General features: G+C 36.9%; 3 protein-coding genes across 3 annotated transcripts; all 3 read right to left on the reverse strand.

Moving 5' to 3' along the window:
* Positions 1-1,371: 1,371 nt before the first annotated feature.
* LOC117325678 lies at positions 1,372-9,930 on the reverse strand. The gene is made up of 8 exons (XM_033882093.1): positions 9,769-9,930; positions 9,040-9,171; positions 8,634-8,875; positions 6,479-8,472; positions 4,979-5,149; positions 4,338-4,630; positions 3,410-3,595; positions 1,372-2,146 (listed from the first exon to the last, which is right to left on the reverse strand). Exons 1-8 carry the CDS (start codon positions 9,802-9,804, stop codon positions 2,039-2,041), a joined length of 3,162 nt encoding a protein of 1,053 aa, XP_033737984.1. The 5' UTR covers positions 9,805-9,930; the 3' UTR covers positions 1,372-2,038.
* Positions 9,931-15,249: 5,319 nt separating this feature from the next.
* LOC117326479 lies at positions 15,250-19,531 on the reverse strand. The gene is made up of 5 exons (XM_033883228.1): positions 18,337-19,531; positions 16,731-16,889; positions 16,285-16,565; positions 15,887-16,072; positions 15,250-15,399 (listed from the first exon to the last, which is right to left on the reverse strand). Exons 1-5 carry the CDS (start codon positions 19,529-19,531, stop codon positions 15,250-15,252), a joined length of 1,971 nt encoding a protein of 656 aa, XP_033739119.1.
* LOC117325676 lies at positions 19,450-24,711 on the reverse strand. Its single transcript, XM_033882086.1, has 4 exons — positions 24,300-24,711; positions 23,759-23,896; positions 23,180-23,421; positions 19,450-22,860 (listed from the first exon to the last, which is right to left on the reverse strand). Exons 1-4 carry the CDS (start codon positions 24,363-24,365, stop codon positions 19,563-19,565), a joined length of 3,744 nt encoding a protein of 1,247 aa, XP_033737977.1. The 5' UTR covers positions 24,366-24,711; the 3' UTR covers positions 19,450-19,562.
* Between the last annotated feature and the right edge of the window lie 1,223 nt (positions 24,712-25,934).

A 25,934-nucleotide genomic window follows, 5' to 3' on the forward strand; every position in this document is an offset into this window, starting at 1 on the left:
TTTGACCTTATATGCAAAACATTTTCAATTGTCATAAATTGATAAAACAGAGAAGATAAAATATCCGTCACCTTTTTCGTCTTATAAGTCATTTCGAACACCAGTTGTTCGTAGTGTTGTGGCATTGTGAACTAGATATATACTGTGTTATAATTTGTTATCTAAAACAAAGCGTCCAGATAATACTATGACTTCAAATATAAATGGAATACCAGGTTCCTTTCCAAAAGAAAAAAATATGAAAAATCTCCTTTTTTGCGAAACGAAAACATAGAGCTGCTACTATCATAAACTTTGATTTGAAATATTGTCGTTTCCAATAGTTACTCAACCTAGACTCTTTATCCCAGTATTATTTCTACAGATGGAGCGGCTATCAGAACAAATGTTAACCTTACACTTGGAGTGGTTATCAGAACAGCTATATTTAACCTTTATTCCCTATTCTCCGTTATATGTATAAGATGGAGTGGTTATCAGATCGAATTCTTAACCTTAAAACCCCTATCCCTGTGTTATTCTACAGATGGAGCGGCTTTTAGAACAGATACTTAACTTTAATTTTTTATCAATGTGTTATGTATTAGATGGAGTGGATATCAGGACCGATACTTAACCTTAAACTCCGTATCCCTGTGTTATCTTTAAGATGAAGGGGTTATAACAGAACAGAACAGATTAGCTTTAAACCCTTGCATTATTGAGATGGGGGGTTTGTAAGAGTAATATGACAGTTCGGCTATCAGGACGTTAATCGATATTCTATGCACAAGAGCTGTTTGATAAATAGTGTCACAATACATGTACATTACTGAGAGTGTTAAATTTAATAAACAGTATTGTAGATTATCTTTAACTGCAAAACCTGCATCAGCCAGTACATGCCACAACAGTAATAACACTAACATAAGTCATGTGACTCGAGAGACCAATCTCCGTCAGCTATTTAAACAAATCATAATGGTGACTGTTTGCACGAATCATATTCCTCAAAATCACTTGTATTCCATGAATGATTTTATATACAGATAGATTGGAAAAGCAACCTGCATCTCTTATCATACTAAAGGGGTCGTAAAGCTTACACGATCATATATATTATCAAGCGCTTACCAATGTGGGTACATTAGATACTCGATACGGTAACACGTCAATAACCAGGATGGCACAGCTACACTTTCATTCAATTCTGTTCCCGTGCCATCTTATGAATTCACATACACAGCTTGCTGAAGCTTGGTTTTGGTTGCCACTCTTGGTTCGGGCCTTGCGCCTGACGCTCATTCCTCATAGTTAAGATTCTCCACCGAGTGCCGATCTCGGCATGTTTTCCATAATATTTTGGGTAATAGCTAAGATCACAACACGAGATGGATATGTCGTACACTTCCATTTTATTTTATACTAAACACATGCCGGATACAATATTCCAGATACAAGGTGAAAGAAGAAATTAACAATATAGGGGTTGTCTCCCCTTTGACCGTTCAAAGAACATAAGATTATGTTCTACCATATTTAGTATAATTAAAACAATATTTATGTAAATGTCGCTTACATCCTTTGGTAAATTAATAAACATTCATAAAAGACTTTAGTGCCTAAACGCTTGACATCAATACAAGTCTTTTGGAACTTAAACATTTCCATAAGAATATATTTACACGTAGAAATGTCTTTGATTTGAATTGTTTTATAGTTGTCTCGGAAGATAGTGACACTGCTGCATTAATGGAACACTAGACACGTTTCATGAAATTAAATGTAACCAATTGAATAAAAAAAACTATTTTACTCATTCTAGCAAAATTATCGTACCACTGTTTTTGAGATGAGCTGGTAGTTCGTGGACAAATGCTCCTGATATCATTTTACATTGTTATTTCATGTGTATTTCTTATGCGTTTGTTGCCATGTTTGCATCTCAAACAAAATTTCTCACCTAATAATCAGAATCATCGATCATCACTATAATGACAACTGACTGACATGTATTAATTATTAATGAGTACAGTCCAGTGAGTCGCATGTCTTCTGTCTACTGGGAGGCATGTTCTGGCATGTTGGAGGATCTAGGTGGAATATGAGAATGACGTGAAGGACTCTGTTCTTCTGTATTCTCATTTTCTCTCACAACTCGCATGATCTGAATTTAAAAAAAAATGAGTTTAAATTACATGTAATACATATCCAACATTGATATACAGTATTCGAATGACAGCATTTTATAACTTTATATTGGTCAAATTCTGAGATGTTTATATTGAAACATAAAGTATGACTTCATCTTACTAGTGATATATAGAGGATATCTAACAGTGTCTTCAGTAATACCAAATATATTTCACGAGTGAGGCTAATACTTTGATATTTTTCACGAGTGCGCAGCACGAGTGAAAAATATAAAAAATATTAGCCACACGAGTGAAATATATTTGGTATTACTGAAGACACTGTTAGATATTCTGTTTATTACATTTCTCATCAACGAAAAACCTACCTCGTATGCTAACTAGGCCTACAGCGATAATTTGTAAACAAAAAAAGTAGTTCCCCCTGTTCAGGTGCTGACATATATGTCGGGCTTTCTGATTGGTCAATTATTTTGGTATTTTCTAATCATTAATTTGATTGGTCAAATCAGCAAAAGTGATATTTGTCACTAGTGAAAAACATCACTTTTATAGAATGAATAATTTTTGATATTTCACTGGTAAAAATGTAATAAACTACGGGTACTTTAACGAACTATAGTATCTCCCGAGTCCCCAAATGAGACATAAACATACCTTGTGATAACAAGTGAAATACGTCCGGGACGCTCTATCAACACAATAAGATCAATCCGAATTTACTTGCAGTTCGAACTCATCGTGGGTAACCCACGGTCCTGACGCTCACAGACAAAGACCGTGGTACGATGGGTACAGATAATCTCGTTTCGGCTCTAAAGATAGCTAAACATCAAATAAAAAACTTCGGAACATTTTGTGTGAAACATATTTTTGGGATTTCATTCCTGGGGTCGTTACCTAAACCTGCACTATATGTGCTACTAATGGTTAATGGATTAAACGGACAAAAGCGCTGATGTCTTGATGTCTGATTTTGAATGTCTCTAAAAGTGTTTCCCTATCTTCTAGAAAGTGATCCATGGAGGCCACTGTTACTCTAATTAGTTGAACCGAAACACCAGAGAAACCGGTCTTCTGATTGGTCCTAATTCCCGAAGAAATATTTTTCAGGAAACGGCGAAAGCGTACCAATCGTGTAACGGTTTCTGTTCGTAAGTGTCAGGATATTGAGTTACCGGCGTTGCTCGAATGTCGTAGACACTGGGCATAGTATACACATAAATACACAGCTTTCGTTTCGATACGCCATACGACTGTAGAGAAGGTATGCTTACCCATGCGTGAAGGGTCGCAGCTTCCTTGCTAGCTTCTCTGATCTGTACCGCTGTAAAAGGCTGAAGGATGCGGTTGACGGTTTCAATTACTAGAGGAGGCACAGCTACGGGGTCCAACATGGCCATCCTCCGGAATACAAACTGATTCCCCATCTGAGAAAGCAATCGTCTACACAGAGACCATTTCTGCAAAAAAGGGGGAACAGAAATGTGAATCTCACTGATTAAAATACAGAATATCATTACACCCGGCATTTGGTATATTATCAGGATCTGACGGGGGCTGGAAAGGGACCACGTTCAGTTGACCTCAATGATTACCATACAACAGGATTTTATAGGCAATCGGAAAGCGTCTTTTATATGCATGTTTGGCAGTGTGTGCAAATTGAACAGGCTATCGAAACAGTGCTGAAAACGTTCCTCCGGAGTAGTGTCCGTCATTACAAAGGGATACCAACACACTATGTATACTTTGTCCACTAAATACAACATTTTGTGCATTCAGTGGCTGGCGATGAGCCATGTCATGTAACGACCAGCCATGACGTTGAACAGATTCTGTCAAAATTTTGCCAGGTACGTTTTTTTATCGATTGGTTGAAAGGAATAAGACTCCCTATCGGACATCGTATGTTATTAATAACGTAGTGTATATAATGCTGATCTCTGTTTAAATGAGATTGCAGTATCCTTTCCTGTACAGTACGGAACTTCTATGAGTACTTAATGATTGAACGAATCACCATTTAGTATGTATCACTGGATCTGGGTTCATTTTTATCAATAATTTCAAAAATAAGAATTTGAAAAAGTAGATAGCAATAAAACTACATGCAACTCAATATACGTATGTTTTAACAATTTTATAACATAATTCTAACTCATTATAACACGAAGCATCATGTACGCAATAGCCTACACTTACTTTCAGGTCTTCAATATCTTCTCCAAGCAGAAGAAATGTTGCAGCAACCACGTGATGCACGCCCAGGGGAGGCGACTGGTAACGTTTTATTTCTGTCATGGACTTCAAATGCAAGCCGTAGAACTCCACCAAATTCTTTTCCACTTTAGTGACTGTCTTGAGAACCCTAGCCGCCATCCGTATCTGTGTATCTAGGTATTTCTTCTCCCCGCTGGCTGTCTGAACCTCTACTGCTCTCTCTATAGCCTCTTCAAGCATTACAGGTTTTCTGAAGCTGCACGCTTTGGTTATATCTACAAATACACATGATATACATTTACAAACAATAATATTTGATATGTTTATTATGATTTATAAAGTTTATAACTTTCAATACATCTCCTAAGTATTGAGTCACAATACGTCTAAACATACAGTTATATAGGTTTACATAGCTAGATGATGAGCTATAAAGTCAACTTTTAATTAAATAAGGAAAACACTCAAGGACACAATATAACTCACATCCTACAAGGCACATCCTCCAAAATAGATGGTGAATGATGCACTATTTTATAGTCTTTTTACACCATTATTGAATAAACCTTAAACATCGCAAGACCTAAGAAACAACCAATACATTTTCCATAATAAACAAATACCTTCCATAGCTTTTTCTTTGTCCTTAGCGTCGAACCAGGCGTCGAGACCAATATCAGCCGGGATCGGTTTGGTATGGTACTGGCGATTCAGACATTTAACTAACTCATCAAAGTCTTTTTTTCCTGGCGGTTTTCGTACCGACTCAACCTTTGGTGGTGTTTTTTTAGGCACTGAAATACGGGCATATATACGTAATAAACATATGTTGAGGACAAAGCTGTGATTAAAACTGATATCAACATGAATTATCATAAAGTTAACAATATCAATATAAAGCGAATAACTAAATATCACTTCGAGGAATACTAGGTATTCGATGACTGGTAATCTGAGTTATCCGCGGTAAACTTCAAAGAGCGAGTTCGATCAGATCTTATAGAGACTAAGGTTCGACTATAGTAGAATTCACTTTGGCTACACGTGAGGTGTGTAGAGAAGCTGAACGTTTCGCGTGTCTTAGTTGAGTATGGCTCAACCTCCGATCTTCTTCAATCCGACCACATCAACTAGATTTCATTCGCACATGCATCACCATTTGGAAGGAAAGCAGTGATTGATTGTCGCATATGCAATTAGAAAACATGGAACAATCTGATTAAAGTAAATAGTTGATGATTGGATGCGCCATATAAATATAAATGAACGCGGTCGGGGCTATGCGAACAGTTCGACTAATATCGGGTATTCGAGTAATACAGGCTCGAGTTAGTTGGGTTTTACTGTACGGCAAAACATTTGCAATTGGGGACATATTTATCAGGATACTGAATCCAGGACCTCAACCCTGGCAGCAGTCCAAATTGTTAAATGTTCTGAGGCATTAAAATTTCTTGTACCTTAAAAAAAAACCAGGGGAAATAACTCTTGTCGTCTTGACACTGCTATAAGTCATGCTGTTGTGAGACACACTCACTATCTTCTTTAGTGTCCTAATATCATAAATCTACGATTAAACTTATATCTATATGACAGACGGTTCCATAAAAGAGAAATACCCCATGTAGGCGGTAAACCATTGTGTGGAGATCGCTTGGCTGTGTGTTTCAATAAAGAACAAAGTCGAAAAAAGAAAAGAAAAAAAAAACATTTACAATTTCTGGATGCCGTTAAAATATAATTTATACATATCAGAAACCCAGAACATTGCAAATGAAGCATATTAAACTAATTTTCTACAAGTCTCAGATTTCCTTTTTTTCAAGCATCATACAAAGTCAAATTAGCATAGAGTTAAAGTAAAAGTCCCGTGACTTATTTTGAATTTATTTTGTCATCTCTTTGTACGTCGTTGTGTAACAATGTATGCTATTGGGCACGTTGTATGTCTCAATTGTACAGACAAAAACTTTAGGCTAACAATATGTAACCATAGGTTGTAACATTCTACCTGTGTTTTCATCTGTTGTAATTACATCTACAAACACCCTGGAATTCTGGACAAAATATTTCAAAATTTCATGTTTTATATTTATATCTTAAAATAATCCAATGTGTATTACCTTCCTTATGTACAGGTGGTTTTCTCGTCGGTTTCTTCACTGCGTGCGACTTATTGTCAGATTTGCCTGTACATCCCATTTTCAGCAGTGCTCCAGATGCAAGAATGTGTTCGCTTTCATTGAGATATTCTTCTAACGGTCCGTCAGAATCATTGTCAAATTCACATTCATAGGTGATAGTGTATCTTCCGATAGTTTTGATGTTACCAGTGCTTTCCTTAGAAAATAAATCTAGTAAGTAATCACCCGATACCTTCATTCTTATCTCCAAGGTATTGTCATTGGCTACAATGACCGTGGCTGCAGGAGTGTCCCCTTCTTCAGTCGCATCATTTCGCCTCAAGGAAGGAAACACTTCGCCCTGTGTGACAGGCATTGGCACCTTAACCGAGCTCGTTGTTGTGTAGATCGTTTCATTAAACCCTGTCTTACTGTTGTCGGATGCTTTGGCATTTCTGTTTTTCTTGGTGGGAGCAGCCCTCTTCATATCAGCAATATTGGCGGCGCCACTATTTCCTTCCGATTGAATTATGCAGCTATAGACCTCTGTTATGGTAGCGTTCGTCTCATTCCTTGTCCCAAACACATTTACAGCATACATTCCCGCTACAGGAAGTTCCATGATATAGTTACACAAGGGATCTACCCTCTCTTCTACTCCTGTCATTGTGTTTTTACCTTGCGTGTCGTTGCTGTGGAGCTCGAAATGTAGGCTGACATCCTCTGCCACAGTGAATTGTAGTGTAATTTTGCCGTTAACTGCGACCTTTCTATCTCGGATATCACCATTTTGCACAACACCAAGTTCATCAGCTCCTGATTTCATTCCTACTTGATTTCCTAACACGTTCGGAAATGCTGGTACTTCTGCTTCAACCTTCATTTCACATCTTATCAGGAAACTTAGAAGGTTTCTGTTCCTGTTTTTCTTATTGTCCTTTTCCTTGGTAGTTGCATATATATTTAGTCCATACTCTCCATTCATTGGGATTCGGACGCTAATCGTGCAGTCATCTTTGCCGATTTCAGATACAGCGTATCGACTAAGAGCTGCCTCTTCAACATGTACACTCTTCATTTTGTGCGTTATTTTTGTGACCCCCTTTGTTTTCAACTTTATGTCAACAACGCCTGTGTCTGTGTTGATAATGGCTCCGACAGGTGTAGCTGGAGTAAGACCGAGAGCTGACGCTGCTGGGTTCGGGCCCCATCCCAACAGAGGGATGTCTGGAAGGGTTTGACAATCTGGAGTGGCTGCTTTGCATTTTATAGCGTACGAAGTAATCAAACTGTAAGGTTCCGTTCTAGTAGCATCCATACCAAATATATCAAATCGAAACATACCTTCGCAGGGGAAATTTAGGGTAAATTGAACTCTGTCGAGAGCATGTTGCATCATTACGTGTCTTTCTAATGAGGTTTGTGTTCTATTGTCTCCAGCCTGAAGGCCTCCGGTCTGAACAAGCGTGTATTTGAATCTAAAATCCTTGCTTCTTTTTTCGGGAAGATCAAGTGGTATTCGAAGAGATTTTCCGTTCGAAAGAAGCACACAGGGTTTATCTTGCAGTTTTTTAGGCAAAGATATTCCCATATCATGAAATCTTTCTCGAATATATGTCTGCCGTTCAAACTGCTTAAGAGTAATTGGCTGGGACAAGAGCTGCCACTGCAGATCATCTGGGAAATGGGTATAGATCAGGCTCTCTGGATCAGCCAGGAAGAAAGCTTCGTTCACGCGCTGCACATTATCATCGTTTTTGTTTACATTTGAGGAAACGTTTAGGTCGCCGTCAAAATCAACGTAGATCTTGTCGTACTTGCCGCCATCGTCTACAGTGGAAATCGCCCAGTATACGTCAATAAGACGCCATTCGCCTTTAATCAACACTGCGTTCCATCTTGCGCTGTGGATTTTCTTGTCAATCGGATCCCCAATGTTGTAGCCGCCATGTTTGGTCACTCCGTTGACAATGACACACGGCAGCTTAGCCATTCTGTAAAGTAGGTTTAAATCAAAATGAAAATGAATGGCACTATTCCTCAGATTAATGCATTTTAAACTTGTGTAGAAAAGTTATCATAAATAGGTTTTTTTAGTTGTTTTTTTTCTATGTTAATCAAAACAATCAACACTTATGTTTTGATAGATACTCACAGACACAAGGCGTATAATAAATGGGCATGGTCACCAAAGTCCCATCTGATTTTAGTAAAATAGTCCAGCGGAGAGTTTTCTGGTGGAATGATATCCGTGTCTATGTTGTTAACATTGTAGGAGGTCATCCAACTAAACAAGGCCCTGGCACGATACATATCATCTAGGACATCGAAATTAATGGCCATCACAAGGTGTTCTATCAGATCCCAAAACGACCCGAATAAAAGTGTGGGTGGTACCTGTCATCAAAAGTAATGCAATGTTTTATTTTTAATCCGCAATTCTTAATAGTGATGTGCGAGACAGTTTAACCATTAGGAAAACAAATAATTAAAAGATCTTTTCGGTTAAGTATGCGGATACACTCGAGCTATTTCGCCAGTTCCATTTTCTGTAAACTTACATTACAGGCGAACTTGTCGATACTTTTGAAGTTGACACCTTTGGTAATCTGTAACTTGGTTGTCGTAGGTGGCTGAGCTGGCGGGTAGTCGTCCTGTGTGATAGTGCCCTCATCTGTGGCCAGTTCTGACTCCTTGGTGATATAAATATTTCAGACCACTAATCGAAGTTTTTACACAAACTACAAAGTTGTATTTTACAGATTTGTTATATGTCATTGTTAGAAAACCCGTCTGTGATATGAAAAAAAGTGAAGACATATAGACCACCCTCATTTTCCTAGGATATAGTTTAAGTATTACAACATTACCTTCATAAATTGTACATGTAGAATATGTAATATATTGTACATGTAGAATATGTAATATATTGTACATGTAGAATATGTAATATATTGTACATGTAGAATATGTAATATATTGTACATGTAGAATATGTAATAGATTGTACATGTAGAATATGTAATATATCGTACATGTAGAATATGTAATATATTGTACATGTAGAATATGTAATATATCGTACATGTAATTGTTACAGTTTGTTCATTTAAAATATATATATATATAATTGTACTATATTACATTATACAAAATATTCATCACATTATGAACTATGACGGCATAAGATGTCATAAGAATGAACTGATTAGATAAATGTTTCTAGTTTATAAGTCTACACATTTAGACACAAGAGAAGAAGAAAGGTCATCCATTCGCTTTAGGCTTACCTCGGGGAGTTCTTCTTTAGACGGAGCACTTCCCATGGCTACTGTTGTAATGGTTTCCGTGAATACATGGGATGTTTAAAAGTCATCATCCGCAACTGTAGACTTTAGCGTCATCACCTCTGTTGATGGACTACTCACCAAAAGAATATATAACGACGCCTATCTGGTTCAGTATTGATATTTATCCGTATTCTGTCGGATCAAGAAATTGTTTGATAGTGAATTATATCTAGGGGATTTTTATTTTGTAATATGTGAAATAATAAGTTTTATTTAACAAAGAAATTAAGAGTATATTGTAAGAGACAATACTACCGCCGTGTTTAATTCAAAACCAATAGAATAGCATACTGCCTTTGTTTACTCAGCAGATACGATGTTGTCGTTTTGAATATGCTTTATCCTGACAGTAGTCGGTACATTATAATCAGCCCGATACTGAGCGCGTGCCTAACACTATGAATTGTCGCCTTATGTAGTTATCCGACATGTCAATATTTCTTTTACTGCTCACTAATTTTTATCTACATAAAGTCGATCTTCAGGTTTAAAAACACTTTAGTTAATACGATTTTCTTTTTCCTCCGTACTCGCATGTATTGGTCACATGTGTATGTGGTATCGATAATTGTTGTTTCGTCAATGTTATTTTCTTTTGAGAACAAATTTTGGAGAGCGGGCTCGGGGTACAATATTTCTTACAAATTTCATCTAAAACAAAGAGGAATTGATATAGTGACTGAGTAATACGACATTTCCTATCATGTTATCAACTTGAATCAATATTTATTATAATTCAGAATTCAAATAAAAATGAATATCCTAACTCCTGTCTTGTTTATAACAAAATGACTTAGACCAAGTCATTATAACAATTAATGTTTACTCTCTGCGATATTCCATCTATTTCATCTATTTACATGCGTGATCTTTATATTACAAAGTGTCTCCTCTAGCATGTCACACATGGAATTTATAATCTTTATTCTGAAACTGCTGTGTTATATTATAAATATCCCCCAACACATGTTCACGAGGAATGGACCAGTTTGCATATGTAGTAAATGTAGATGTTACATCGTTCTTTTGTTTTTAGTCTTTTTCAGCATAAAAACAAATGTCTATTTATAGACATCTTTTACACAACTGGGTTAGAATGCATGTAATATTCCTATTAAGTGTCTTTTCATAAGTCAAGGGTCATTCTGGCCACTGTGGGGTCAAAGTGTTCGCCAGGCTTAATCCAAAGCTTTTGATTGGTCGAGGGCTTGCAAGACAAAGACAACCCCCACTATATAATAAATTCCTATAAAATTACAATTTCCTCTTGAAAAAAAATGTAAATGATTCCGATTAATTTAAGTCAAAAATTTAAGTTTTGGAATTATTTTTAAAAGGACATCACTCCAACCACCCCTACCTTCGTCCTCTTATGTATGAATCATAAGTTCATCACTTTCCTTGTCCTTTCCTTTGCGCATGTGTAATATGTTAGTATTTAAGTATCTATTTATGTTGATAAGAACGTTGTTGTTTCACATTTGTTGTTTGATAAAGGTTCTATGTAATTGGATAAGTTTAGGAGACCAGGCCAAGTATCTCTTATAATTGTTCAATATGGGCCCCATATGTAGTCTTTATTAACTACAAATGTCACAAGCATACGTAGATGAAATCGTATTAGACTAAAAGAAGGAAAGGAATACTTCCGCACTGTCAGATGAAACAAAAATAATACTTCCATGCTTTAGGCTACACCAAAGAAATATTGCCAGGCTATAGAGTACATCAAAGGAAAACTGACAGGTTATAGAGTACATCAAAGGAAAACTGACAGGCTATAGAGTACATCAAAGGAAAACTGACAGGCTATAAAGTACATCAAATGAAAACTGACAGGCTGTAAAGTACACCAAAGGAATACTGACAGGTTATAAACTATACCAAATGAATACTGACAGGCTGTAAAGTACACCAAAGGAATACTGACAGGCAAGAAAGTACACCAAAGAAAACTGACAGGCTATAAAGTACATCAAATGAATACTGACAGGCTATAGAGTACATCAAAGGAAAACTGATAGGCTATAAACTATACCAAAGGAATACTGACAGGCTATAGAGTACATCAAATGAATACTGATAGGCTATAAACTATACCAAAGGAATACTGACAGGCTATAGAGTACATCAAATGAATACTGACAGGCTGTAAAGTACACCAAAGGAATACTGACAGGCAAGAGAGTACACCAAAGAAAACTGACAGGCTATAAAGTACATCAAATGAATACTGACAGGCTATAGAGTACATCAAAGGAAAACTTACAGGCTATAGAGTACATAAAAGGAAAACTGACAGGCTATAGAGTACATCAAATGAATACTGACAGGCTGTAAAGTACATCAAAGGAAAACTGACAGGCTATAAAGTACATCAAATGAAAACTGACAGGCTTTAAAGTACATCAAATGAATACTGACAGGCTATAGAGTACATCAAATGAATACTGACAGGCTATAGAGTACATCAAAGGAAAACTGACAGGCTACTGATTACATCAAAGGAAAACTGACAGGCTATATAGTACATCAAAGGAAAACTGACAGGCTATAGTACATCAAAGGAAAACTGACAGGCTATATAGTACATCAAAGGAAAACTGACAGGCTATAGAGTACATCAAAGGAATACTGACAGGCTATCTAGTACATCAAAGGAAAACTGACAGGCTATAGAGTACATCAAAGGAAAACTGACAGGCTATATAGTACTTCAAAGGAAAACTGACAGGCTATATAGTACATCAAAGGAAAACTGACAGGCTATAGAATACATCAAAGGAAAACTGACAGGCTATAGAATACATCAAAGGAAAACTGACAGGCTATATAGTACATCAAAGGAAACTGACAGGCTACAGAGTACATCAAAGGAAAACTGACAGGCTATAGAGTACATCAAAGGAAAACTGATAGGCTATAGACTATTCCAACGGAATGCTGACAGGCTATATAGTACATCAAAGGAAAACTGACAGGCTATAGAGTACATCAAAGGAAAACTGACAGGCTATATAGTACATCAAAGGAAAACTGACAGGCTATAGAGTACATCAAAGGAAAACTGACAGGCTATAGAGTACATCAAATGAATACTGACAGGCTATATAGTACATCAAAGGAAAATTGACAGGCTATATAGTACATCAAAAGAAAAAATGACAGGCTATATAGTACATCAAAGGAAAACTGACAGGCTATATAGTACATCAAATGAATACTGACAGGCTATAGAGTACATCAAATGAATACTGACAGGCTATAGAGTACATCAAAGGAAAACTGACAGGCTATAGATTACATCAAAGGAAAACTGACAGGCTGTAGACTATACCAACGGAATACTGATAGGCTATAGACTATACCAGCTGAATACTGACAGGTTATATACTATACCAAAGGAATACTGACAAGTTATATACTATACCAAAGGAATACTGACAGGCTGTAGACTGTACCAAATGTATACTGACAGGCTGTAGACTATACCTAAGGAATACTGACAGGCTATAGACTATACCTAAGGAATACTGACAGACTATAAACTATACCTAAGGAATACTGACAGGCTATAGACTATTCCAAAGGAACACTGACAGGCTGTAGACTATACCAAAGGAATACTGACAGATTATAGACTATACCAAAGGAATGCTGACAGATTATAGACTATTCCAAAGGAATACTGACAGGCTGTAGACTATACCAAGGGAAGGCTGACAGGCTATAGACTATACCAAAGAAATACTGACAGTCTTTCTAGATTATCTCTTTGTAGGATTTCTTCGTTTTAGCACATAAATCAACAAATAACTTTCATAATGTTACGCATTTAATGAAAATTAGTTTACAAGTAATTGCAATATCATGCATGCTAATGGTCATGATGATCATGAAAACATTTAAATGATGTTCACTTTCACCGTCGTTAAAGTCACGACAAATTCATCACTGTATATTTCATTCCCCTGAACACTCTGTGGCTCTAATCATGATCACGTGATGACTGTCCTTTTTATTTATGTACAAGACACATGTCCCTTATATTCACCTGTATCCCACGTCAGGTCGTCTTCCCAGTCCAATTGTTATATCCGCAATTATTTATCTCGCATGCATTCATCAAAACCCCTAGAATTTAGAGGTTGTATTTCACGTGTTTAATGAATATGTATTTAGATGATGGCAAATATAACATGGTTTAGACATTATTTGACAGTAAGTATGATAAAAAATATTTTATATAACACATGATAAGATAGCCTCGACCACAGCCACCGGGCGCATGTCGCCATATGGAACACTCGCAAATAGGACCCAAAGATTGCTTTCATTATTCTGAACTGGCCTTTGGATGGAAATTATTTGGTTTATCCACTTAGACAAGAAGTTTCTGGTCAGACGTTTGGAAGGTTGCTGGTCAAGACACGTGAGATACTGATGCCATCTTATCCTCCAGGCATTTGCTTTCGGATAAGAGTCTGAATATTTGAAATTATCATACTGGGAAAATATAATCTGGAAGGACAACTTTACTAAAACGAAGATAGCTCGGCAACAATTGACAATGTAATACAATGTACTGCAACAACAGGAATAATATCTACTCGTGTTTCTCATTATTTATTTAAGACTGCTGCACCAACAGTTGTGGGTGTCGTTGATGAAGCAGAAGACGCTGGCTATGACAGAACACCTGGTCTTATTTTCCTTGTCTCCATGTTAATCTATATTTTATTTATGATTATACTTTGCACTCGTTTAATCGAGTGTGGGTTCGTTACTTTGTCGGTATTTATTGTATTTTTCCGAACAACTAAATCATGCATAACAGTTAATCACAAATAGGTCAATATTTCAAGATCATTATAGAAACTTTGTGAAATAGTTAATCTTAAAATAATGGAATTTTCATAGGTCTAAACAATTTTTAGATACATGTCACATCAGTATGAACATGACTTTCTGTGCGGGCAATGGCATGCACATGTATATGTGTTATGTGCAGGCAAAGACATATACATGTGTTGCGGATCAATGTATATTTGTGTGCGTGGGAAGGTCATGGTTGAAGTTGTGCAAAAGGAAAATGTATTATATTGTCAAAACCAATATAATTATGTAATAATTTCGACAAACTATGGGGAAAAGCTGTCAAATGGAAGAACATAGATGTGATATACGTTATGTAAATGCTTCAACAATATTCATGTTTTCTTCATCAAAGTGATGAAAAAATCGGAGAAAAGTAATATCTTGATGCCATGGATACATAGTCTTCAAAGTTTCGAATGTACAAAAAACACAGGACCAACACAAGAGAATAAAGTACATTATGTCCAACGTTTCCATCCGGCCTTAACTTTGAACTTGTACAGAAATAGTCTTGCAGAGGAACGTTTAAGACGAAGACTGCTATCACATCATCAGGACTATCGTGTCTGCCCTGTCTATAGCATCATCAGGTAAAACAGCAGAACGAGGCGCTAACTGCCGAGTCGAACGCGCATGCTCTGCTCTGGATCCGCTCCTCCCCGTTGTTTCAATCTCACCGATCATGCCCTTGGCCTAGAAGAGAACATCGAATTGAACAGAATGGAATACATTGTATCATGTCGATATAAGTATGAATAACTGTTAAAATATGCCTTTCATTATTATTTCAATTACCAGTAGTCCTTGGTAAAGCGCCAACTTTTGCCATTGGCCAATTTTGGTGTTATAATGAGGTGGAAATACCACGTGGTCTCAGACAAACACATGTGTAGAATGTACACATACACACTTGAAACATAACCTGCTTTTTTAAATATAACTTTAATCGTAATATTTTTTTATGATTTGTATCTCCATAATAGATGTATACTATATACACTGCCAAATATTCGAAATACGGTGTTGAGGCAAAGTACAGAGATGTACGCTTTTAGATTATGACATAGAAAATACAGTATGTGAGAAGTCATTCTAATCGACTTGAGTTAATTTTGGAATTTTACTGATAATTCAGTTTTTAGACAGTACTTTCGTTAAAGAATAATAATATCATACGTACCCACACATAGAAAGCGGAAGCACCGAGGCTGGCGTCGCGGATCTGTACGACGGAGTAGGGCGCGATAATTTTCTTTGCTGTAGCGGCGACGTCCTTGGATGTGAGCTTCGGATTAAATCCGGATATTCGCCTCATTATATTTTCTTTCCCCGTTTTAAACAAAAGAGACTGGCAGGACTTCCAAGTCTGTGATAAACAATACAAATGTGATGTACAATCAAACTGCTAGCCAGCAACACTAACATTTTTACCATTTGAAAAGACAATGAAAGCAATCGTCATATAACTATATTGAGAGATTCTAATTCAGATAAAATCATGTTAAATCTATATGGATACAATTTAAGAATATAGATTAAAACCAACAGTGTTTTTATCAAGTTTAATCAGCTTTTTACCGTCAACGAAGAAGGTTGTTCCCCGAGGATGAGGAAGGTGGCATGCAGAGCTTCATGGACACCGGTTGGCGGGGTTATGTACTTTTTCATCTCCACGAGAGCGTTCTGGTTTATTTGAAGCACAGTCCGTGATAGACGCTCGATACGATTAAGTCGCTTGAGGAGTTGAGATGCCAAGATAATCTGTATGTCTATCGCTTTGCCATCATTGACCTTCTTCGCTTTACGAATAGCTCTCTCAAGGGCAGGAACCTCCCGAATGTTGCATGCCATTTTCAGGTCTAGCAAGGAAAAAATATGTTGAATATTGCAGACCATTTATCAAATGCAAGAAATTCAGGAATAAGATTTAAAGACGGGAAAAACGTGATTTGAATATTTTCTGACAGAATAATCATTGGAAGCTGATAACTATCAAGTTACACAAATACTTAATGATGACTTACCCTCCTTAGCTCTCAGTTGTGATATCATCTTTGTTGCCTCTCCAACTAGTGCTTCGTCATGTGGGTCCTTGTTTTTCTTGAATTCTTGCAGTTGATAAACGAGGTCTTTCAGGTCTTTTTTCTTCATTGCTTGTGCAACACTCTTTTTTCTTTCTTTAACTGTATATTTGAGATTAAAACTCATCGTAAATTTGGACATAATGCTTTCACATATACAGAATGTAAGATAGTATTAATTAACATATCGATACTTTGGGGATCAATTAAAGCCAGGCCTTGTTCAGGTTGTTTTCACGATCTTGCAGTCTTATAGCATTTATTCAAACGCAATAACCCCAAAATCATCTAATACATTTGGAACATCCATGCTGGAGACGATCCAAACATTCAGTAAAAGTCTATACACAACACAAAAAAGAGGAAACATTGTCAATGTCTCGATTATTGAAAACATATTATTTCAAGTGTCTCAACATGAAACATGTTTTGTCAGTTTTACGCTCTCTCAACCCTTCATGAAGCCGTCTGGCCGAGGGTCATTCCCTATCCCTATTGAGCAATATGTAAACAACAGGATGTCGTTCACACATTACAGAGTTTGACATCGGGTGTACTTTTTAGACCAAATACAGCTTTATATTGATACCCCGTATCTTACATATGATATCGATACTACAATTATGTTTTTACTACAATTGATGATATCGGTCTTTTTTTTTTTTTTTTTCTCGTATGTTACAATAGATTCATGACAGTATACAGTATAAACGGTTGGTAAATCATAATGGGAAATAGAAAGAGGCATTTAGAATTGGAATCTATACTATATTGTTTCCAACATTCGAGACAGATTAGATACATTCGAGGCAGAATAGATATCTACATTCGCGGCGAAGTGATATTTCAAACTTGACCTGCACATACATCTAAATCCTTAAATGAATTTGAATAACTGTTCAATTTGAAATCAGTTTTCCTTATTGATAAAAAGATAACATATTGAAATATATTTCAATTGTCATTTTCGAGTTATTTCATCGGGAAGCCAGCAATTAAACACATATAGCGTGTGTACAATTTACCTCATCTTATGTCATCTCATCTTATCGAAATCATCGCACAAGAGCCTTATAATTTATTTTAAAAATGATTTACCGAAGATTGAGGTCTTACTTAGTCTTCGACCCGTTTAGAATAAATACGTGATTTTTCATTCGGAGGAAGTTAGACTTAGATGACTCATTCTTGAACACTGAACCCACTTCAGCTAGGGGAGTTCAAGTTCCCATGTGCGACCAACTGCTATACTGTAAATACACGCAACCTGAATAAGTGCTGGTTGACCTTTTAGGGATTGATTTTGATAACGGAGACAACCTGAATATTTTCGCTATGTCAGCATGAACAGTTCATTAGGCTTATGTAAATACAATTTTCTGAAAGATTTTGTGACATGATCAAATAAACCAAATTTTACTAAATTGACCCTTTGATGAATTGATCACATTTAACATCGTAAACAAATAATAATTACGTCATGATACATATCTTGGACTACGGTTATTTGGGTCGACGTTAGAATAGAGACTAATTCTCTGATTCCTACCTTCGGCTAGTCTCTCCTCCTCGCTATCCTCATCTGATAAGGAATCAAATTCACTTGAATGAATCGAGGAATCAGTAAAATATTCATCATCATTTACATCAACGTCGACTATTTTTTTCATATTTTGATTGTGTCTCGGTGTTGTGCTTGTGGAAGCCTTCCTTCCTTTAGCGCCGTTCATATTTATTCTTCCAGAGACGACATTGATCTTCTTACTTCCCTTTTTCGTTTGCTTCGTCATCTCCTTTGATTCCGTTTTCTTTGCTCTGTCACTTGTAAGAATGTCAAATTCGTTTGGGTGATTTTCAGATGCTGAAATGATTGTCATAGCGGAAGTCAATGTATTTGGACTTACACACGTGTTCCTATTTGAAGTTGATTGACTAGATGCCGCGTTCGATGATCTAGAAGAAGCACCATTAGCAATCTGGTTTCCGTTACTTTGTTTTGAGGTAGCTACGATTGCACGAGCTGTCGCAACTGTGTTTGGACTGAAGCTTCTTTGCGGTTCTTTGTCTGAAAACGATTGTTTGCCATTTGCAAAATTGGTACCGACAGCCTTCATTTGTGGCCCTTTATCATTCATTTGCTTTATTGAAGCAGCAATGGTTTTGGAAGCTTCAGCAAGAGCAACTGGGCTTAATGCATCAATTTTGGTATAGTCAAATTCTTCGCCATGTCCCCTTTCATTATTCTTTTTCGTTTGATTTTCAGGTACTCTTTCGCTGTTGCCCTTTTGATCTCCTGAAGTTTGTTCCATATCCCCCTTTATATCCTGTGAAGCAGCTGCTACTATAACAGCTGCTGCTTTGAGTGTTTCAGGATCTACATCACAAACATGACGTTCTTTACTGTGAAGATTTTCAGATCCCTGGTTTGTTTTGTTGTTCGGTTCGGATGTTCCTCCTGTACTTCCGGCTGCTTTAACAATGGCCGTTGCTGCCGCCAAAGTGCTGGGATCTACAACGTGTGTTTTATCTTGAGATTTTGTTGTGGAATTATTTGCTTTTCCAACTTCCTCAGAATCATCTATATTGTTGTTTGTGTTCATATCATTGCTGCCGTCATTTGCAGCAGTTACTAAGACAGCGGCAGTTCCAGCTGTATTATCAACTTGTCCTTTGGTTTTAGACCTATTCTTTTTATTCATAGTATTCTTGTTAGAGGAGGGCGTCATGGATGATGACTTAGACATGTCTTTCGATGAAGAGTTACTTGCACCATGACTAGATATCTGGTGTTTGTTTGTGGAATCTTTGGAATTTTTCAATATTGCAAGTGCCATCAGTTAGCGTCTTTTGATTTACTCTTTGAGCTGAAAGATTAGAGACATCGCTTGGGTAATTTAGATTTTCAATAGAATCCTGGGAATGTGCGTTCGACTGTGTTGCAGCTTTCGTGGATTTTCTTGGTGTGAGTGTATTTTGTGGCTTTTCTTTCTTTTTTGAACTATTCATTTTTTTCCTCTTCACAGCTTCATCGTGCTGTTTTGAAGCAATTACTAAAGCCACTGCAGCAGGTAAAGTTTCCGGGTCAATATTTTCTTCACTAGTTATGTCACGTGACGTTAATTGTAACTTCATATTCTTCGTCTGTGCTTCGACACCTTTCTCTGCTGCTTTCATATTCGACGGCACTGACGACACAATAGAAAGTGCTGCTGCAATTACTTCTGAACTTAGAGAATCAGAAGAACCGTATTTTTTTAAGGACTCGTTACTCTCTGATGCAGTCCCATCTGTTTCGCCATCACGATGTCTCATTTTTGCGTTTTGTTTTGCCACTGCTACTATGGAAGATGCAGCAGAAATTGTCTCCTGACTAACATTAGTTTTTTTGTTAGGCGAATCAGTATGAAACTTTTCTTGGTGCTTCATTCTATCTATTATATTCGTTTTAGCTGCCATTACTATTTCAGTTGCAGTAGCAGTTGTCTTAGGATCAGTCAGTCCATTTGTATTTATAGCTGATACATTAGGGTTCTTTTTGTCGTCTTGTGTCATCCCTTCTTCATCAGCCAATGCTATTATTTCCCTTGCAGCTGTGATTGCTTCGGTGTCAATGGTTGGTGTTTGGCCATCCTTCCCATGGTTAGATTTCGATTCTACAACTACAATAATAGACAGCGCAGCATTCAAGGTGTGTCGATCAAGATTCTGCTTGCCTTCCCTAGATTCATGGGTGGTCTTGTCATTTGTGTCTTTGCCAGATCTTACATCAGTATGTGTATCTTTATCCTTGTCGTTTGCATGTGCATTCATTTGTGTCGTCGTAATCAAAGCAACTGCAGCTGCCAACCTTTCAGAGCTAATATTTCCTGTTGCCATATCTGTTCCTCCAGATGAGTCTCTTCTAGATTTACGTGAAGCAGTAGATTGCCTCCTTTTTTCCCTTTCTTCATGTTCTGCTGCTTTTGCTATCTCTAATGCTGTAGCTAATGTATCTGGGCTTATACTACGTACTTCCTCGTTTGCTCCTGTTTCCTCTTCCTCATCAGGCAGGTTTTTATTTTTATGTTTTTTGCTATGTTTCTCCTTTTGTAATTGTAATTTTTTCTTTGCCTCTTCCTCTTTTTGCTGTCGTTCTTCCTTTTCTTTTTGATGTAATTCATCTTGTTTTTTCTTCTTTGCCAATGCTCTTCTCTGCCTTTTTTGTTCGAGAGCATTCTTAAACTTACGAGATTTTTCTTGCGGTTTGAGCATTTTGACAAGAGCGTCTATGTCGCTTGTGTATGTTTTAAAAGATTGACTTTTGCTGATAGTAAACCTCGCGATTGTAGTAACGGTATTTTCCTGTTCCTTCTCATATATTTCCAGTAAATATTCCCCGTCACTTTTCAAACATATTTCTAAACTTTCCTTTTGTATGCGCACGGTCGCCCGATTTTCGTCTTCGTTTTTCACTGCATCTCTTCTACGGATGTTTGCGTACAATATCTCTCCATCCACTGGATTGGGCACGGATATCACGATTTTGTCTTCTGATGTTTTTATTGTTTCAATAACGATATCATCTGGACCAAAGTCATCCGTGAATTTTACAGCTTTGATAGGTCGTCCTTTTGATTGCACTATATATGTTTGTACTTCATGGAGGGTCAACGGATCGCTTTTTTCAATTGCAAATACATTAAGCGAGTACTCGCCTGCTATTGGCGTATTTACTACAAATATCCACCTATTTCCTTCCTGCTTTGTTTGCACAGACAATCTGCTTTGACCTTCTTTGGTAGCACCAGCTAATTCACAAAGTAGCTGAACCTTTTCATCCGCTTTGAATACAAAGCTCCCTTCTCCTTCTAGCACGTCGACACTTACGGAGTGGTATGTTAAAGCTTGTATACCAAGCGTTGAATAAGCATCCTTCTTGCCAACATGAGCACTTGCGATGATTGGAAATGGTATGTTCTTTGGTTTTTTTCCTGAAGTATTTTCATACTTCACAAGAAATGTTAACAAATCAGTTGTTGGAATTGGTAATGTTCGTTGTGTTGATGCAAATATTTTCAACGCATATTCCCCTTCTTCTGGTAACTTAAGATCTACAATGTATTTGTCTTCCTCGAACTTTCCTATGGCATGTTTAGTGAGCACTGCCTCATCCATGAGAACATTTTTCAAAGCATGGTTGATATCCAGGATGCCCCGTCGAGAGACACATATTTGACAAATTCCGTCCGATGTTCGAATAGAAGTTTCTTCTGGTTCCACAGGGACGGGACCGGCGATGTCGGAAAATGGATTTGGGCCCCATCCAAGCACAGGGCAATCGGGAAACGGCTTATGATTCTTCGTTTTCTTTGAAACATTTATAATATATGTACAAACTAATTCGTACCTAGATGATGACCACGAGTCAGCCGCATAGACGTCAAATAGAAACCTGCCAGTTATGGGAAATCTCAGTTTTAACGTCAGAGTATTTGTTCTATGCTCCATTCGAACAAATCTTTCAAAAACCATGTCAACTTCTTTTTCTGTTTCCACCTGCTTTCTTGTTTGTAACAAAGCATATTTGAATTTCACGCTATGTGCTATTTCTTCAGGAATGCCGAGTGCAATTTTTATTGCGTTGTCTTCAGTTTTTATAGCACAGTTCCTTTGTCCTAAATCTTGCGGGATAGACAATCCCAGTTTATGGTATTGCTCTCTAACGTAAGCATTTCGTTCAAATTCCCCAACGTCCACAGGCTGGTGCATTAATTGCCACTCTTGTTCGTCTGGAAAATGCGTGTAAATCATGTGTTCAGGATCACACAGAAAGAAAAACTCATTTACGCTAAAATCCAAGTTCTTATCTTCTGTCTCACGTGTAATTTTTCCTTTAGAATCGACAAAAATAACATCTGAGGAATGACGCGGTGCAGCTACCTTTGCCCAGAATGTATCAATGAGTCGCCATTCTCCTGACACCAAGACTGCATTCCATTTGCCTTGCATTTTGTCCCTGTCTACCGCTTCTCCTATTTCGTAGCCTCCGCCCTTACTCATTCCATTTATAACGACACAAGGAACGTCAGCCATCCTACAACAAAATGATGAAAACGTTTCATTCTCTTCAATCGATAACTCGGTATGTACTGAAGCGTGCATTTGATATAAATATATACATTCTCTGAAAAAAAATATTACCTCTGGTATTTTTTAACTTTATGATCAGACTAGAAGTACATATAAGTAATACATGTAATTACTGAAATAAGATTAATGTTAAATATGATATTTCATCGTTTACGTCATGAATGATATACGAATGAATATTAATCATATCCTAATCGTTTCGTATTCACAGCATTTGACATGAAATCAACTTGGCAGATAATAGTGTGTGTAACAAGACGTACTTGCATAGACTGTAAAACATATGGGCGTGGTCACCGAGGTCATACTGGATCTTCATGAAGTATTCGAGTGGGGACTCCTCTGGGGGGATGATTTCCGTGTCAATAGTGTATACATCGAATGACGTAATCCAACGGAAAAACATTCTGGCCTTCGATAAATCATCCAATACATCTCCCTCTGGTGTGATGACCAGGTATTCTACCACGTCCCAAAACGTTCCCAGTAATATGTCCAAAGGAGCCTACAACAAATCAAAGAGCCACTAAAGAAAACCTACAACTGGAAAAAAAATGACAGCAGCTGCAGTATTATATTGATTATCAAAAACAAGATGGTTACGAATGAGAGGTACATAATTATGGTCGAAATAAATGAAACAAAAATAGGAATAATCAACCAAATGAAATAAAGTAGAACAATAATTGATATTCGGTCATTTAGAAAGCTTAATTTGGCTTAATTGGGGATACGAAACAAATACCATATCTCCCCCGACAAGGATATATTTTTATAGTTTAACTAAGGTCGATAAATTAAAGGATAACGCACAAACATTATATCCAAATGACTATACTTACTTGTAATGCTATCTCGTCCAGTAAATCAAAGTTGAGGCCTTGTAATACTTCAGCTTTGTTGGTGAGTGGAGGGATTGGTACTGGTGTTCCATCGGCTTTGAGTGTTCCTACTCGAGGTTTCTGCTGCTTTCTCAAAGTCTGCAAAGTGGAACAGCGATCATATGATGGATTGAGAAGAGAAATATAATGAATCAATCCTCAATTTTATCAAGATTGATGGATAATTGTACTATTTTAATGGCATTGATGAATCATTGTACAGTTTTACCAGCATTTATGGAACATTGTACAATTTTACCAGCATTGATGGAAAATTGTACATTTATACTAGCATTAATGGAACAATGTTTAGTTTAATTTTAACTCATTCAACGCTTTTCCGGTATTGATGCATATCGCATAATTTGAACGTAGTTATCATCTCAAACGTCTAAAATAAATATGGAAACGGAAATAAAATGATGTTAGCTTAAACTATATTATCTACAAATACTTTCAATACATCATAATATTTCTTTGTCTGCATGAAAAAATACTGTACCGGTTTTTGCACTGTTCGAGTGGCGGCTGATGACGAGCGGCTTCCTTTTGACGAACTCGACCCCATGTTTTTTTCAGTCAAATGTTTGAAGAATCCATTTTTGTCCAAAGGCGATGCAGATTCAAAGCAATAAATACCCAGTGTGTGTAAAACTCACGGTCTGAACACACTTAATACAGTATGTCAAGCAATCGAAAGCCCATGATGTCACCGACGAGGGCATTTCTTTGTCACACTTACGTACGTAATGTTGTACGTGTATACACACATAAAGTGACGTGAAACATCAGATCTGTGGGCAGGTTGCTGTCATAGTTGCAGTGTGAGATTTATGCTATCAACAACGACGAAATACGTTTTAAAAGTTCCTTCGGCAGATATACGTCAGTTACTACTGTATAGATACCCTTCATATCCGTAACATTCCATCTTATCAGTTCGATATGTTAGTTGTCAATGCCTGAAGTAATCACTACGTATTACTTTTATGGATTTATTTCCTCCTATTAAAACTTCAACCTATACGGTCAGCTACTATAATAAGCCACAAAAAGGACTTCATTAAAATCGGTCTGATTTAGACATTAAATCTACTTAACGCCGTGATTATGGATAAGGTTTAGTCTATCATGCGTTATTATTGTTTTTTTAGGAACTAGGGTAATCACATAGAGATTACGTTAAACCTTAATAAAAGATTAACGACGAACAAGGGTTACCAACTGAAGGCATTAGTTCGCATGTGAAACACGTGTGTAAAGTAATATCTATGTCAGTGGTTCAAATATATAACTAACGTACCAAATTTTAATATTTCTTTAATGTCTACTCGTTGAGGCACATCATATGAGAGAACAAAATGTCACCTAAACATATATGCCCGAAGTTGACAATAATCAAGTTAAGGGTATTAAAATTCAGATTCTCGTATCAGATGAGTTGCTCTTGAGTTAGCAGCCTTTCAGTAAACTAAACCTGTGATATTGCTGAGGCTAATTTATTGTGATGTAAAATCATTTCTCATGACGCGGTTGTTTTAAGAAATGGCGCAAAACAAATGCCGATTCTTCAGTGATGCTATTTTATGCGCAAATGTGACAATTCGTTTACAAAAATGAGCAGCCAAAATAAATTCGTAACCTCTCTATTTACATACCTAGAGATGAATAAGTATATATACCGCTTACTTTCCACAGAAAGTATTAGTTATTTAGCCATGTCAGATCAAATCTAGGTCAAATCCGGGTTAAGTCACAATCCCAAATGAGAACTAGGGCGGTGACAACGGAACCACTGGGTATATCAACAAGCATTAAATATGTCTGACTCCATATCGATAAGGAAATAGAATATTTCCAAATGAGCTAATTATGTCGACCTGAAAACTCTCCAATGGTCATCATCAAACAACATCTCTCAGAACCTCATGTTGTTTTGTTAACTTGTCTGTCAGCAATCTGTTACTGAAACCATGTTAATGAGAAGAAAACTTTAGATATCCAATCAACTCGGACACCATAGGTAAGGATGTGGAGATGTTGCTATCTAGAAAGGGGAACTTAGCAATAGAGAAATTGATATTATCACACTTGATAAACAACTTCGTTGTAAGCTGCATTGCGTTGTAAGTAAATA

Source organism: Pecten maximus, chromosome 4 (assembly GCF_902652985.1).
Source record: "Pecten maximus chromosome 4, xPecMax1.1, whole genome shotgun sequence".
Taxonomy (NCBI): Eukaryota; Metazoa; Mollusca; class Bivalvia; order Pectinida; family Pectinidae; genus Pecten; species Pecten maximus.

Excerpts from the sequence above, each read along its gene's own strand:
- LOC117325678 (XM_033882093.1), bottom strand. The coding sequence starts at position 9,804 with ATGGGAAGTGCTCCGTCTAAAGAAGAACTCCCCGAG. Across the intron at positions 8,876-9,039 it reads TCGACAAGTTCGCCTGTAAT|GTACCACCCACACTTTTATT; the intron begins GTAAGTTTACAG and ends TTTTGATGACAG. Across the intron at positions 5,150-6,478 it reads ACCACCTGTACATAAGGAAG|TGCCTAAAAAAACACCACCA; the intron begins GTAATACACATT and ends CCCGTATTTCAG.
- LOC117326479 (XM_033883228.1), bottom strand. The coding sequence starts at position 19,531 with ATGTCTAAGTCATCATCCATGACGCCCTCCTCTAACAAGAATACTATG. Across the intron at positions 16,890-18,336 it reads GGAGGAGAGACTAGCCGAAG|TTAAAGAAAGAAAAAAGAGT; the intron begins GTAGGAATCAGA and ends TCAAATATACAG. Across the intron at positions 15,400-15,886 it reads CTTCCGCTTTCTATGTGTGG|GCCAAGGGCATGATCGGTGA; the intron begins GTACGTATGATA and ends GTTCTCTTCTAG.
- LOC117325676 (XM_033882086.1), bottom strand. The coding sequence starts at position 24,365 with ATGGGGTCGAGTTCGTCAAAAGGAAGCCGCTCGTCATCAGCCGCCACT. Across the intron at positions 23,897-24,299 it reads CTCGAACAGTGCAAAAACCG|ACTTTGAGAAAGCAGCAGAA; the intron begins GTACAGTATTTT and ends TCCACTTTGCAG. Across the intron at positions 23,422-23,758 it reads TGGACGAGATAGCATTACAA|GCTCCTTTGGACATATTACT; the intron begins GTAAGTATAGTC and ends GATTTGTTGTAG.